The sequence below is a fragment of the Bos grunniens genome, chromosome 5 (assembly GCF_055505025.1).
Source record: "Bos grunniens cultivar Pamir isolate PY7600 chromosome 5, Bosgru_T2T1.0, whole genome shotgun sequence".
Taxonomy (NCBI): domain Eukaryota; kingdom Metazoa; phylum Chordata; class Mammalia; order Artiodactyla; family Bovidae; genus Bos; species Bos grunniens.
In genome coordinates, this window is record NC_141169.1 from 29,026,097 (window position 1) to 29,041,095 (window position 14,999).

Sequence of the window (14,999 nt, forward strand, 5' to 3'; positions counted from 1 at the left end):
GATCTAGTCCCTTAAATCTATTTCTCACTTCCACTGTATAGTCATAAGGGATTTTATTTAGTTCATACCTGAATGGTCTAGTGGTTTTCTCCACTTTCTTTCATTTTAGTCTGAATTTGGCAATAAGGAGTTCATGATCTGAGCCACAGTCAGCTCCCGGTCTTATTTTTGCTGACTGTATAGAGCTTCTCCATCTTTGGCTGCAAAGAATATAATCAATCTGATTTCAGTGTCGACCATCTGGTGATGTCCATGTCTACACACAACCAAGAGGTAAAAGGGGGTGAACTTGTGACCAGGTCTGTAACTCTTGGATCAGCCTTGGACATCACAAAGATAACTAGGTATGTCAATTGCTCTATCTCCTTCTAAGGGAAACTAACAAGTCATAGCCTCTGCTGAAGGAACACCCCTCAACTGCCGTATCTGTTACTGTTTGACCCTTATTCTTCCCCAGTTGGCCCTGAGACATCCCAGACCCAAAGGCCCCTGATTCATAGGCTGGTGAGGGACCTACAACGTGGCTAAGAAATAATGAGTTGGGCCCAATCACATTCTCAACCTTGGGAATCTGATTCTAAAAATCAGAGACAGTGAAAGCTGTGAGCCATGAGGATTGAAGCTGAAAGAATCTGGAGGTGGTTAAAGCTGTGATAGGTTGGGCAGAGAGGCAATGACATTGCAGAAAAGCTGTAAGGTAGGAAAATATACACAGTGGAGGGTGAGAATAAGCTGGTTGGAAGTGAAGCAGGCATAGACGAGCTGAGTCAGGCCAAGATGAAGGTGAAGCGTGACAGCAATTTGACCTTCCTGCATGTAAGTATCATCTGGAGAGAATCTAACAAATACCAGTGTCTGTGCTTATTCCCAGGGAGTCTGTGTAATCAGTGTGGAGTGGGGGCCAGGCATTAGTAGATTAGGTAGAAGCAGGTGGAACACCTCTAATCTGCCTGGAGACTCCCCGGCCTCCTGAGTCTCCTGTTTTTGCAGCCCGGCTCCTGCTCTGCTGGAGGCCCCGTAGTTCAGGTTCTCCTGGGTCCTTTGGCAGATTCTTTTGGATATTTGGTCGCTTACAGTTCCTGCCTTATTCCTTGCTAACAGAAGTTTGTACAAGTAATAGAGCAGCAATATGGTCAAGGAAGACGGGCCCAACCCTGGAGAGTGAAGACAATTTGTCCAAGCCAAACAAGATAATCCCATCTCCTTCTCCCATCTTAGAGATGAGTATATGACCCAATTCTGACCAATGACATGTTGGGAACAGGGGGCTTCTGGGAGAAGTTTTCTCCTTTAAAAGAGAGAGAGAAGCTGGAGAAAGCCCCCCTCACCCTCTGTTGTACTGAAGAGTTATGCTGCCTGTTGTGATGACCAGAGCTTCTGGAGCCATCCTGTGATTATGAGGGGGAAAACCAAGAGAACTGCAGAAAATCTGACCAGAGCCCTGATATGACTGATGCCATTAACCAAGCCAGGAACCACCTTCCCCCAGGCTTCTTGTTACTTACTCTGTGTTAGTTGTGTGCCAGGTACCATCTTGAGCACTTTTCACGTTTAACTTAATGGGTGAAAACCGGCTTCAGTTCCTACACAGGAACCTTCCCAAACACCCCATGACTTAACCCTGGCTTGTCCTGTGTCCCACACCCGTTTGTCTTGGTTCTCCTTACTAGAAAAGCCACTGAGAGCTGGTGTCCAGGAGGCTTCCAGCTGATGCCCTTCTAGTCACATTTCACAGGCTGGCTGACTGGCTGTCCCCTTACCCTTGCCTTCTACCCCCTCAGTCACCTCTTTACTCTTACTCCAATCCTTCCTTCTTCCCCTTTCCTCCATCCCTCAAATGACTGGATTTGAGAGGAAGAGAAATGGAGCCCCACGCCCCCTAAAACCAAAAATATCTGGAATAACTGTAGATCTTTAAAATCTGGATTTCTAGACAGTGGCAAGTCCTTAAATATTAGCAATTGGTCTCATCAGCCTAGTTGTAGCTCCAAAGTGGGCTTTCTTTTCATGCTATCCTGTCCCCTGACCCAAAAATAAGTCTAAGTGGTCCCCAAAGAAAGGGCACTCTAGCCTCATCCATGGCTCCAGCCAGGGATCCTCAGGACCTGTACCCAGGAAAGTGTATAGGCCCCTCTTCAGGCCCACCCCCGCATCTTCATAACTCTTCTTCCCAAGTCTGGAAGGTGGTCACCTTGGCTCAGATCCCGCGTTTCAAGCTCAAAAGACACCATAGGTATTAACAGTTACACAGACTTTATTTTTCACCCATTGAGCACAGGAAGGTCTGGGCAGGCAGAGGTGTCACCATCACCCCCTCGGTTCACAGACACAGACCGTGAGACTAGGCGGTGAGGGACAGGGATTCTGTTGCTACCGCAGATCGCTAGGGGATTATCACAATGACACGTGTTCTTGGCTCTATTTACACCATGGAGTGTGGAGAGGGTACATTTCTTACACTAAAAATATATACTTTGGAATCTCTAAAACAAAAATATCTCTATCTCTACAGGAGACCTACTAGAAAGAAGAACATAGAAAACGAGGGAAATGTACCAGCACCTCAAGCCGTCCCCTTCCGTGGGAAGGTCGTTCTGCTCTCCACCTGACACCATGTGCTCGGGAGGGCAGCTATATCTAACCAGTCGGACAGACAGACACAGATAAACGAGAGGGAGGCTTATCATCTTGGAGGAGTGAATATGGAGGAGAGGTGTGGGGAGGAGGATTTTGGCCTCTTTTGCAAAAGGAGTAATTGCACATTCAGTTTATTGCACGTGTGAAAAACCTGCAAGTTGAAATCGACCGCAAACCTGCTAAGAGAACCCAAGCTCTGCTGATTCCTGCTGGACTTGGGAAAGGGCTGTGGGTGGGCTCTCTCTCTCCTGCTCAGAAATATTAATGCCATCAGCTAGAAGAAAAATTCTATATTCTCCAATGCTGAAAGTGAGTTGGGTTTCAGAAAATGCTATTCCTTTTCTTTTCAGAAGGATCAGAAACCATTCCATTCCCTTTGAGCACAGAATCTCCTAAAAGAATTATGCCTGTAGTTGAATTGCTCCACTTTCTGATGTTTCCTATTGAAAAGATTCATGTGACACTCCTTTCCCCTTTTGATAGAGTTACTTCACACCTCTTTGGTTGTGAAAGTCAGCCTCCTTCCAATAAAGAAACTAAAGAAACGTGAATTGAGTCAACTACCCCATTCTCTATAATTAATATAAGACCCCAGGGGCACCAAGAATGATAAAGAATAGGTTTGGTAGAAAAATCCCTTCTATTTGGTTTTGGAATGTCTTTCTCTATTTACACTGAAATATGGATGAGCCTGAGGGCTTGAGAATTCATAGTCTCTCATCCTAAATAAGGCAAATAACCATAAAGTTCCCTTTTGGAGCAGCCCCAGAACTATCCAACCTCCTCCCCTTTCTTCCCAGCCCCCACTGGCAGGGGTTGTTAGGACCTCTGACCAAAAACTCCTTCCCTCCAAGAAGAACTTGAAAGACTGAGGAAAAGGCAGAAAGGAGGGGAAAGAGAGCTTGAAAAAGCTAAGTCAGCAAAAGGGGGCAGAACTGATATGATGTCTCATTTGGCCAGTTAGGACCGGCAGGAACAATTTCTACCTTAGGAGGTCTGGCAGCTACGACCAAGAGAAAGTCAAGAAGGCTGAGAATATCTGATGCATGTTGACTGTCCTGCCAGGGTGTGGCTTGGGAACCTGAGAAGTCTAAGGAAAATGCAATAACGAACTAGCAAAGAGTGCTTAAAAGTCCTCGAAGGAGGTGCTAACTCCTGCAAAAGCAGACATTTAGAGAAGCTAACAAAGTAGTAGAAAGAACATACTGGAGAGTATGTCTAATGATAGTTAGAATGAAAGCCACGAGCTCTTGGCTCAAGCCTTCTCCTATGCGTCAGGAAAACCTGGACATGCTGAACATGGACGTTGAAATCATCAGAGAAGCTGCAGGGAGAATTACTGGTTCCTTAATTAGAAGCAAAGTCTAGAATACAGAATAGGTAGAAAATAAAGTCAAACAGGGAACTGTCTTTTTTGGATGACCAAAAACCAGATTCCCCAAAGCAGAGACCTCTTAAAGGTCACAGATGTCAACCTAAGATGTTAACCAAACCTAAGACTTAGCATACCAGATTTTGATCAAATATCTATGACTAATTTAAAAGCCAGTCCTATCCCAGACAAATAGAAAAAGCAACTATTTATAACTTGTTTTGGAAATGAATGGTTCTCTAGCTCTCTACCCCAAAGGCAAATTTAATATATGAACAAGGAGAGGGGACAAGAGCTGAGTGCAGTAAAGACCAGCTCTCCTGATAGTCCCATCATCAGAAGTTTGAAATCATCAAGAGCTACAAAGGATTCACCTGCATTTTACGTAAGCAATATTTGGGGCAATTTCACAACACGTTTCTGCTGACCTTCACCTTCTCCCTAGACCAACCCTTCCCTAAGTCACAAGTTAGGAAGTAACCCACCCACTTAGTGATGCCACTAGATGCCACTTTTTCTGCTTAGAACCAAGATGCCACTCCCCATCACTTTCTTAATCCCTGGCCTCCATCCCTTCCTACTCTACAATACCAGCCTATCAGGACACTGACTGTCAACACTCAGACTACTCCTGAAATTTCCCCTCGTCAGAGAAGAGGCGGACTACTTCTCTGGCCCAAGCAAGCCTGGGCATGGGAATTACCTAACTACCTGCCTTGCTTTCTACCCCTAGATCAGTTTCTCCTTAATATTGAGCTTAAACACCTTTTTCTAAGACTAAGCTATCTGCATTTGCCCTCAGGCAATTCTATCAGGCTAGAGAGGGCAAGTCCTAGATGGGGGAAGGACCATATTCTCTTGATGTTCCCACAACTTAGATGCACGAGGCTGTTTAGTAGCAGCAACGAAATCTCCTGGATATACTCTTATTTGTCAGTAAGCACACATGCACACACAGACACACGCATATACGCACGAGGCCTCTGTCTCACTACCACTCTCAGTTTCCTATCCTAAACACTGTCCCACCTTGACTTTGCCACCCATAGTCACCAGCCACGGACCTTAGCTGGGAAGCAGCCAGGACTGAGGTTGAGTGCTGGGTGGGATTTGGGAAAGATGAGAGAGGAAGAGTATGGAGTGGTTCCTGCCACTGAGATGTAGCACAAATGGAGCTAGCTGTTGTTTGAGGAAAATTTAATCGCCCAAAAAGACTGGCACAGCCTCCCAAAGTAGGCTGTGCCAGGAACCCGGGAGGGTAACAAAGACAGGAAGCCCACAGGACAGGGCATCATGAGACATCTGTGTGTGCAGAAACAGATGCTCGGAGCGACACTGTCACCCAGTTCTGCTGCATGATGGAGACTTCCCTGCTATATTCCTTGTAGCCACGCTGAGGCCAAGGGAACAGGATGCAGTCACCACCTTCCCTATACAGAGGCGGCAGGAACAGATGGGAGGGGCAAGATGGGGGAAGAGAGGAGGGATGTTCTCAGGGAACAGAGAAGAAAGGAGGCAAGTTCAAGGAAGCAGCCAGAGAGGGAGAGGGAAAGTCAGCAAGAAAGCTTTTCCCAATGATGGGTTGCCTTATGATTTTTCTAAACCAGGTAGGTAAACAGGTACAATGATTACATTTATCCTAAAGTGATAAAATGTGAAGCTTTGGCTCTCAAAGATTTTAATGCCCATAGAGTTCAAAGAAGCATGCCTGATCCTGTCTGCACCATAGGAAAGGAAGCTGAGGCTGTCCCTGAAACAGCCTTGTGAATAGAAATTAGACAAGCAGGAACAATACCCATAACTCAAAGGGATATCACTTTAATATTTGAAAGCAGGGTGATGTTCAGCCAGTAGGCACTGGTATGGCCATATATACTGCTTGTTTACAGCAGGCATCCTTTCTCAGTGGTTGGTATCTATCCTGTACCAGTTGTCAAATATTTTGAAAATCATCTGTGTATTAAAAATAATTGTGGCTCTAAGAGATAGGGAGATAGGAAAATGCAGGATTCCTTCAATATCAAAGTCCCTAGAGTAAGACTAGAATAGCATCAACATATTTTTGGAGTCCAAGGGAATGTAAACTTCAATAAGATTACGTAGCAACTCTTCACCAATGAAAGAGAGCACACTGAAGGGCTGTCCCTCTGTACAAATATTCTCCAGGATGGAAACTGATCAGACCCCCTGGGTACCAACATGCTTGTTAGTCACATTCTGTGCACAAAGGAAGGGAAAGTCTATACACAATGGAGCCCAAACCCTCACTGCAACAGAGAAGAAGAGACAAAAAGTAGAAATATAGTTTTAAACTGAATACCAGAATTAATTTCACCACTTACAGTTCATTTCCCCATTGTAGCTTTTTACATCTGAAAGTCAAAACATGTGTTAACAAAAAAAATCCAGGATGATGAAAGTGGTTTGGTCCATTGAGTTGATGATGGTTTGCGACTAAGGCAGCTAAGGAGACATTACGTAAGCACTTGGATCTCTCCAGGAATGGAATCAAAATATGTCCTCAAGAGACAGCAGCAAGACACAGATGTTTCCTCAACATGCCCAATAAAAAACCCCTTATCTTCTTTTCTACTCACAAACATCTATAATCAAACTTTCGCCAGATATCTAGACAGCAGACAGGATGACAAATCTTCAGGCTAGGAAGTCCTTCCTGATGTCTAAACTAATTCCTTCTGTAGCCACTAAAGCTCATTCTCTTACTCTATCAGTGAAACCAAGCGAAGCTGCTCATCCTCACTCTTCATTTTCCCCTGAGCCTTTTCCCATCTGAGCTAAGCAAGTCCAGTGTGTGTGTCCCTCTTGGCCCTTTCATCATCCAAGGTTCTCGCTGAGTTATGCAGGCTGCTGCTAGGGAGTGAGGAAGACGCACTGGATCAGAGGCATCTTCTGGCTGTTGTGGTTGGCACTGCCAATGCTCAGGGTGCTGACCCTCCTAGGAGCAGACCTTCTGGCAGCCTCTGGGTCTGACCAGCATCCCCCAGAGGAGGCAACCAAACCAAGGCCCAGGGCTGCCCAGGAGCCTGCAGTCACTATGCAACCAGAGAGGCTTCCCTTTGCTCTCTGCTCTCCTCCCACTCCCCCTCCCTGTCCTTGAGCAAGAGGGACCTCACTGAGGAAAATCCTCAGTGGCAGAATGGATTTAGATGGCTCAGCAGGCCAGCCACCTGAAAAGGAAATGTCTGGCAAGTGGGAAGCTGGGTCTTCAATGGTGGCAGTTCTGAAGAGAAAGAGAAGGAAGAAGAGAAGTACCAGCAGGAGGTGGTCTTCTGTTTCCATGCTCACGCCTGGCGATGCCCTCTGACGCACGCCACCAATAACTGAATCTCGCATGGCTTGGCCAGGACCAAGGACAGGGCCAGGCTCGGGCTCGCTTCTTCTCTGAGACCCCCGCCATCTTCTCTGTAACCACAGCTTCCCTGTGGCACCTCACGGCCCACAGCCTCCAGCCCAGCAAAGACTTTTAGTTGAAGAGACTGAACAAAAGTGTTACAATTAGACAAAAAGGGAACACATGATTCATTCCTGCTTTTAACACAATACTTTGAAGATGTCACCACAATTTCGATCTGGCTATATTTTAAGTTCATTTACAAGTAGACTAGTTCTCAACTAAAAATAATCATGTGCGTTATACTTTCGACAGCTGCCTGGATTTTCCTCTGAAGGAAACAAGATTCTATATTTCACTCACATTCAGCACAGATTTATTTTAACCCATTCGATGAAGAAATAACCTACCACTACCACCCACTAGCGGCTGTGACTTTCCAGAGCAGCCTTATGAATGAGACGGTTATTATCCCCATTTCATGGCTGAATAAACCAAGTGCCAGAAACAGTGGTCTGCCAGGTTACACATACATTAATAAGTCTCCTAACCTAGCCTACTGATTTTTTTTTTTAAGCTAGAAAAATTGCCTTTAGTAAGACCTAAGATTTCATTTTCAATTATCTGATGACTTAGTGTTTGGACAAAATTATTTACGTAATTTGAGTACACAGCCTACCTCAATGTGGGCAAAAATGCCTCGTCTTTCCCTTTTCTTCATGAACCAGATTAAGATTGATCTATGCTACTGACAAACAATATTCAGAATTTAGTTTTCAAAATAAGAAAACAATTATAATTTAATATTTCAAAATCTTTATGAGACAATAATTCTCATTATGGAACAAGTTAAATAGGTTAGTTTGTATCAATATTATCAACACTATCCAATATTGTAAGGATTTTCCAGTTTGTATGGCTGCAATCACCAGAGAGATGCTCTACCGATTTTGAAATGGGAACTAGAAGGAGGATAAAGGGAATGAAACAGATAAAGCAAATTTACATTCCAAAATAATTCCATGCTAACTTTGGGCTTATGTAAATGGGCAGCTCAAAACAATATATCTGCTCAAATAGTTGGAAAACATTTTTGCTTCTCTTAAGCTTCTAACAATTCTGTGAGGTTAGCGGCAGTCCTAGATGTGCTATTTAACAGATAAATTCAATTTTACACCTAAAATACAGTTTACTTTCAACACGATTTCTATTTTTAAAAGCCAGAAATAAAGAAAAATCAGCAATTATAGTTCTCTTTACCTCTTTTCCTTTGTGTTTCCGGAATTCATACTGAGAGCTTTCCAGACCGTGGTTTTAGGCATTTCATCAGATATATTAATCTCAGAGGGATCACATCTGAAATCAATGCTTAGGACAGTCAGTGTCAGACATATATAAATAAGACATATACCTCAGTCTGTGATGCCCGCCACCCAGCGGAAGGGAAAAGATGAAGTCTGAGGGGGCTCGTCTCATAGCTCTCGCAGCACTAGGAACCAGATGGTTGGAATTCGACAGGCAAGGTGGCCCGTGAGTCAGAGCTGAGGGCTGGGCTGGGGTGCTGGCAAGGGGCCAGCCCTGCCTGCACACTTCTGCTCGCCTCTGAAGGGCCCCTCTGGCGATGCTGGTGACAGCACTGTGATGCCCATAGTGGCAGCACCAGGAGCTACAACTGACTGAGTGCTCGCTGCATGCCAGGCATGGGGCTAAGCGCTCTTTGTTCCTTTTCTTTTACATGGCCAGATCTTTTCCATTTGTAGTTTACAAAGGTCTATTACAATGTGGTATCTTAACGATTACAGCATCAGAGAGGATTAACATCCTCACTCTGAACGTGTAGAAAACAAAGCTTGTCGGATTAAGAGAGGTTAAGAGACCGTCCAAGGTCAAACATGCATAAGTGGAAAATCAAGACCTTGAATCCTGTCCTTGGTCTCCTAGAAACCCCCATCCCCCCAATACTCTGAAGTTTTCCTCATGCCAGACCGTTTCCTTCTAAAAGGCCAAGAGAGGAGAAAGCACCTGCTAGAAAAGGAGCATGGCTCCCACTTCACCACAGAGAACGCTAAGTCTCTGGCTCCTTGAATGGCAACTTACAGAAAGTTTATTAAGGACCAACGATTCCATTTCTTTGTGGTCATGTCGTTTTTTTTTAAGTTAAATACTCATAGTAACAGAGTAGAATGCTGGTTACCAGAGGCTGAGGGGTGGGGGGACAAGGGGAGATATTGATCAAAGGGTACAAACTTCCCATTAAAAGATGAGTAAGTTCTGAAGACAATATAGAGCATGGGGACTATAGTTAGTAATAAGAATGTATTGTATACTTGAAATTTGCTAAGAAAGTAGATCTCAGATGTTCTCTCCACCCACAAAAAAGAAATGGTAAGTATAGGAAGTGATGAATATGCTGTCAATTTGATTAAAGTGATTCTTTTACTGCATATATATATATATATATATTTACATATTACATATAATGTTGCATACCTTAAATATACATTACTTTCAGTTGTCATAAATAAATGAATAAAAGGCCAAAGAAAAGCTTTTCCTCTTTTCTCCCTCAGTATAAACCACAATCAATTCAAAAAGTCGGCAGTAAATCATCCAGCATCTAGATGGCCCAGATCCCCTCTCTCCCTTTTCTATTCCCTCTCCACCTCTGGGCTTCTTTCAGCTTGTGTATTCCTCTCTCAAAGTGGAAACAAAATGCCAGGAATGAATGCACAAACGGACCGATTTAGCATCCTGTGATTTGTGGTGAGCAGACCACAAATAGGTGGAACAGACCAAAAGGCTAAGATCTCTGGCAGAAGTAAGGAATTGGAGGAATCCCAGTTCAGTTTCCCCTTGGCTTCTGGGACTGCAGCTGCCATGAGCCAAGCTGGAAGGGGATGTCCCTGCCCATCCCCCAAAGATTTGCCTAAGTACGGGAACTTCACACCCACTAGGATGACAAGCATAGCCTGTATCCTATTCACCCTTGGAAGGTGGCAGAGACAGGCAGAAAGAGCACTGGTTTGAGGAGAGCACGAACTTTGGAAGCAGGGTCCTCCCATGACTCCCATAACTGGCACAGTGCCTGACGCATGGCAGGCCCTCAGGAAACCAAAAGGAAGTGTGTTTTCATAGGTTGCAACTGAGAGGTTGAATGTTCAGCTTTTTATACCAGCAGCTGCATTCATGCCCCAATCCCCACCACAAAGCCAGAATGTTTACAGAACCACCAAAAGAAGTCAACTCCTCCGTGTTTTGGGAGCTTTACCTGAAACTGTTGTGATTTCCAGGACTACTTAGTAACTTCCTGCTCTCTAAGGGGAACTTGTCTCCCCCGATTTCTAACATTTTCTCAGCTTCCTGCAAGAAAAAGAGACATTATTTTATCTTGGATCAAGTGAAACCAGTAGTCTACACCAGCCCATTTTTCAATCCCTATAATTTCTACCTAATTTTCTCTCACATTTATTATAAGAGAGTGTAGCTATGTTCTTTCATAGTTTTGACTCACCATAAAATGAGAGCAATCCAATATCTGCACCTATTGAACAGTACTTAAAAAAAAAGAACCTGAATATGAGTAGACCTTTAGATACAACTACCGAATTACTGGAAAGAGGAGCCCGACAGGCTACAGTCGATGGCACTGCAAACGATTTAGCGACTGAACAACAATATTGTTAACTGTAGTCACGAGGCTGGATACTATAACCCCATAACTTACTCATCTCATTGACCACCTTCACCTATCACAGCCCTACCCCTTAGCATTCTGTGATGCCACCAGACTCCAGTCTGGAGATTTTATCTCTGAGATCACTCCTAATTCCCACACTGGTAAGCCCTATAGGAATGTTGGTGATGTGGAGGACATTACTCACTCTAGTCTTCCTTTCCTCTGCAACCAGTGTGAAACCCCCATAATAACATACCCTATGTGTTGGTTAGCCTGCAGACTTTTGGACTATCCTACTTTAGGCTTGTTGTTGTTGTTCAGTCACTAACTTGTGTCTGACTCTTTGCAACCCCATAGTCCGTAGCCCACTGGGCTCCTCTGTCCATTGGGTTTCCCATGTAAGAATACTGGAGTGGGTTACCACTTCCTTCTCCAGAGGATCTTCCTGACCCAGGGATTGAATTTTTGGCTTATCCTTATATAGGATCATTGTACTGTATACCTTAAACTTACACCATATTATGTGTCAGTTATAGCTCGAAAAAATTACACAATATTTTCAAAATTCAAGATTTTAGGAAAAAATTCCTCTAAAATGAATTTCAGAGTGCCTATTTCAGGCACTAACTGGATGTGAAAACTCTTTCAGGCTCATTCTTGGACTGGTATTTTCATTTTGCTATACATCCATTCTTTGCACATATTATAAGCCACTGACTAAAGGTCCATTGTGTGGATGGCAGATGCCAAGTGCTCAGGAAAATGAGAAAGGACAGAAAGTCCTATACAAGTTATCTCTATGAACCACAACACCATCTGCAATTAAGTATGTAACAAACACTCTCAGAAAAGAATAGATTTTGAATAATTATCAAATTAGACCTTTGGGAAAACATAAACTATTCAATCTGATAATAAAAGCACATTCACATTCATATTCTAAGTGTAAACCTGGTAAGTAGGCTGTAGACAAACAGAGGAAAAAACAACTGGTTATCAAATTTGAAGATGAAGGACAGACATCAGCTGAGAATGTCTTCAGAGTAATCCTCCCCGATCCTAAATATAACCCTTGGGATTCCAGACATGCTGACTTTTCATGTGGCCCTTCCTATGTTCTGTAATTTGAGGCTGCCCCAAAGTGTGCAGTTGGTGCAAGAACTATGACCTCTTCCTCCTTGGCCTTCTTCTTGGCATCATCCAACTTCTTCTTTTTGCTCTCAGGCATTAGATCATCCAACCAGCTCAGCTCCCGCTTAGAGAAACAGAGATCCATGACTTTCCTGACAAAGACCAAGGCCAAAACCTGAAGAAATATAAAGAAAATGAATTAAAGGGGCTTGTTCCCTTCTGGAGTAAAAAATCAAGTCTTATATTCACAGCAGACTAAGACATGTCAGGCAGAATCAAACTCAATCATCACAGTTGCCTTTTATTGAGGCTCTCTATACCAGATACTAAGTGTTTTATATACAATATTTTATTTAACTATCATCATAACAACTCTACAACTTATTAATTCCCTGCTTGAACTAATTTAATTTCTTCACTGAAAAGAGAAACCCTCATTGTCAGATTGCCCTAAGAGTTGTCTTCTCCTGGCTCGAGACCAGTAGGAAGGGCTAGAGGGCAGGATAGGGGTGGCAAGCCTCTCTAGGAGATGGTTTTGGTGGGGCCAGTTATACCCAACCCAAGCATGGGCCACCACAGGGTTAGGGCGCCTTGAAGGGCCATCTGGATTTCCTCTGGTCCTCTGCCTGTACATTTACTCGCAAAGCCCTGCTTTATGTCCGCCGCATGGATCTCAAGTGGTTTCTGTCTCTGGCCTCTGACGTGGTTTGACACTCATTTTATAAATGAGGAAACTGAGGCCCAGGGAGAGAAGGTAACTTGCCTAAAATATGACAGCTAATCAACTCAATAGAAATGACCAGAGTTCTCAAATACTTCTCTACTTTCTCCCCATAAGGGCCATTTCAGCCAAAGGAGAACCAATAATACCCCAGAATGCCCTGCCTGGACTGACTGGTGTTCACCAGCTAAATCCAGTGACTGGATCAGAAATGGGGAAAATCTGGCTAACTGTATTCATTTCCCCTTAATTTCAACAACTATTTTCACAATAAATCCAAAATTGAAAGTATCCCTTCCAGGATTTGCTGGGAATTTGCTATTTCTTTAACCAAACACTCAAGCCCTGAACATAGCACCCCAATGCAGAACCCTACATGTACTCTGACAAAACTGAGAATCCCATCAGGAAGATATATATCTAGGAGATTAGGGGAAAAGAACCCCGAAGTTTCTTCATCCTTGAATATTCTCCCAGTAAGACAGACTTCAAAAGTATGTAAATGAATACTCAATATTACCCTCATTGCCTTTTCCCTCCAGAGGCCCATCCTTTGGATAACTTTCAAACAGCCCACTGAATGCTCAGCGTTCTCATGACATAGAGTGAGCCAGAGAGAGGAAGGCATCAAGAGGACAAGATGCAACAGTGAGGTGGTCAGGTGGCATGTATTTCATCATCACCCTGCTTTTAGGAAACAGATTGTCACCTGTTGCACCACACAGTTCAGCTTTCCTGGTCTCCTTTCCAAAGCCCTTGCTTCGTTTGAAAGGAGGTAGGGGTGTCCCAGTCACTTATCAGTGCTAGACACCTCTTCCTCTCTCCCACTGACTTGAAACAGTGCATTTTCATCACTATAGATACTTCTGATTGCAATGAATTCTAAACTGGAACCATACTGCTTTCAGATAATACGCAAATTATCACAAACATGAAGAGTCCTCTCTCCATATCAGATTCATGAAAGAAAGATTAATAAACAGAAAGAAATACAGACAGGCAGAAAGGCAGATGGATAGTCCTGAAAAAAAAGCATGGCAAACTACTACACACATGCCTCTATACCTCAAGGTCCCCCAAATAACGCTTGGTCTGTGAAGACCAGCCAAAAAAACAGGAACTCACCATCAATAAAGGACTAATATCCAGAATACAGAAAGAACTCCTAAAACTCCACAACAGAAAAACAAACCACCTGATCTCAAAATGGGCAGAGGACTTGAACAGACACTTCTCCAAAGAAGATATACCAATGGCCAATAAACACATGAAAAGATGTTCAACATAACTTACCACTGGGGACATTAAAACCAAATCAAAACCACAATGAGATACTAACTCACACCCATTAGGATGGATGTTCTCCAAAAAACCCACCCTGACAAAACATGGACGAACCTTGAAGACAGTATGCTAAGTGAAGCAAGCCAGTCACAAAAGGACAAATACTGTGATTCCACTCACATGAGGTCCTGAGAGGAGTCAAATTCATAGAGACAGAAATTAGAATGGTGGTCACCAGGGACTGAGGGGAGTTATTGGTTCACAGGTACAGAGTTTCAAGTTTTGCAAGATGAAGAAGGTTCTGGAGAAAGATGGTGGTGCTGGCTGCACAACAAGGTACTTAACGCCACTGAATTGTACAGGTAACCATAGTGAAGATGCTAGGTTTTCTATTACGCCTATTTTATCACTATTTTTTAAAATAAAGAACAACACCTTTTACAACTCACCATCATAGGAAAGACAATGGCCGCTGGAGATGCCTTGATGACCCAGAGCAGGACGAGGCAGGTGAGCTGGATGAGGGTGAACAGGTGCACCTTGCGCAGCGGCACGTGCCGCAGGTAAATGAAGTCTGGCTGGTGCTTCGCAGGCATCCCGAAGAGCTTCAGGCGGTCGAAGAACTGAAAAGGGAGTCAGCGCTCATCTTTCGGTGGTTGTCCTGGGGCTTGTTGGGCCCGCTCATGTCGTTATATCACAGGCTCTGAAAGGTAGCTAATACCATGTCTACCTGACAGAAGTAGAAACTGAGTCTCAAAGAGAACAGGTCATTTGGCCAAGGTTGGTAAGGGACAGCATCACATTAAAATCTTCCTTCTCATTTTCA

The 14,999-nt window shown here is 43.7% G+C and overlaps 1 protein-coding gene across 4 annotated transcripts in view; it reads right to left on the minus strand.

Moving 5' to 3' along the window:
• Nucleotides 1-2,236: 2,236 nt before the first annotated feature.
• The window catches only part of SLC4A8 (solute carrier family 4 member 8), a 109,665-nt gene continuing 96,902 nt past the window's right edge, over nucleotides 2,237-14,999 (minus strand). For all 4 annotated transcript variants that reach the window (XM_086399379.1, XM_086399377.1, XM_086399376.1 and 1 more), the window contains 5 exons: nucleotides 14,623-14,796; nucleotides 12,206-12,343; nucleotides 10,630-10,721; nucleotides 8,622-8,717; nucleotides 2,237-7,506 (listed from right to left, as the gene is read on the minus strand). In XM_086399379.1, the coding sequence (XP_086255505.1) occupies nucleotides 7,494-7,506; nucleotides 8,622-8,717; nucleotides 10,630-10,721; nucleotides 12,206-12,343; nucleotides 14,623-14,796 (513 nt within the window). In that variant the 3' untranslated portion in view covers nucleotides 2,237-7,493. The remainder of the gene's footprint in view (nucleotides 7,507-8,621; nucleotides 8,718-10,629; nucleotides 10,722-12,205; nucleotides 12,344-14,622; nucleotides 14,797-14,999) is intronic.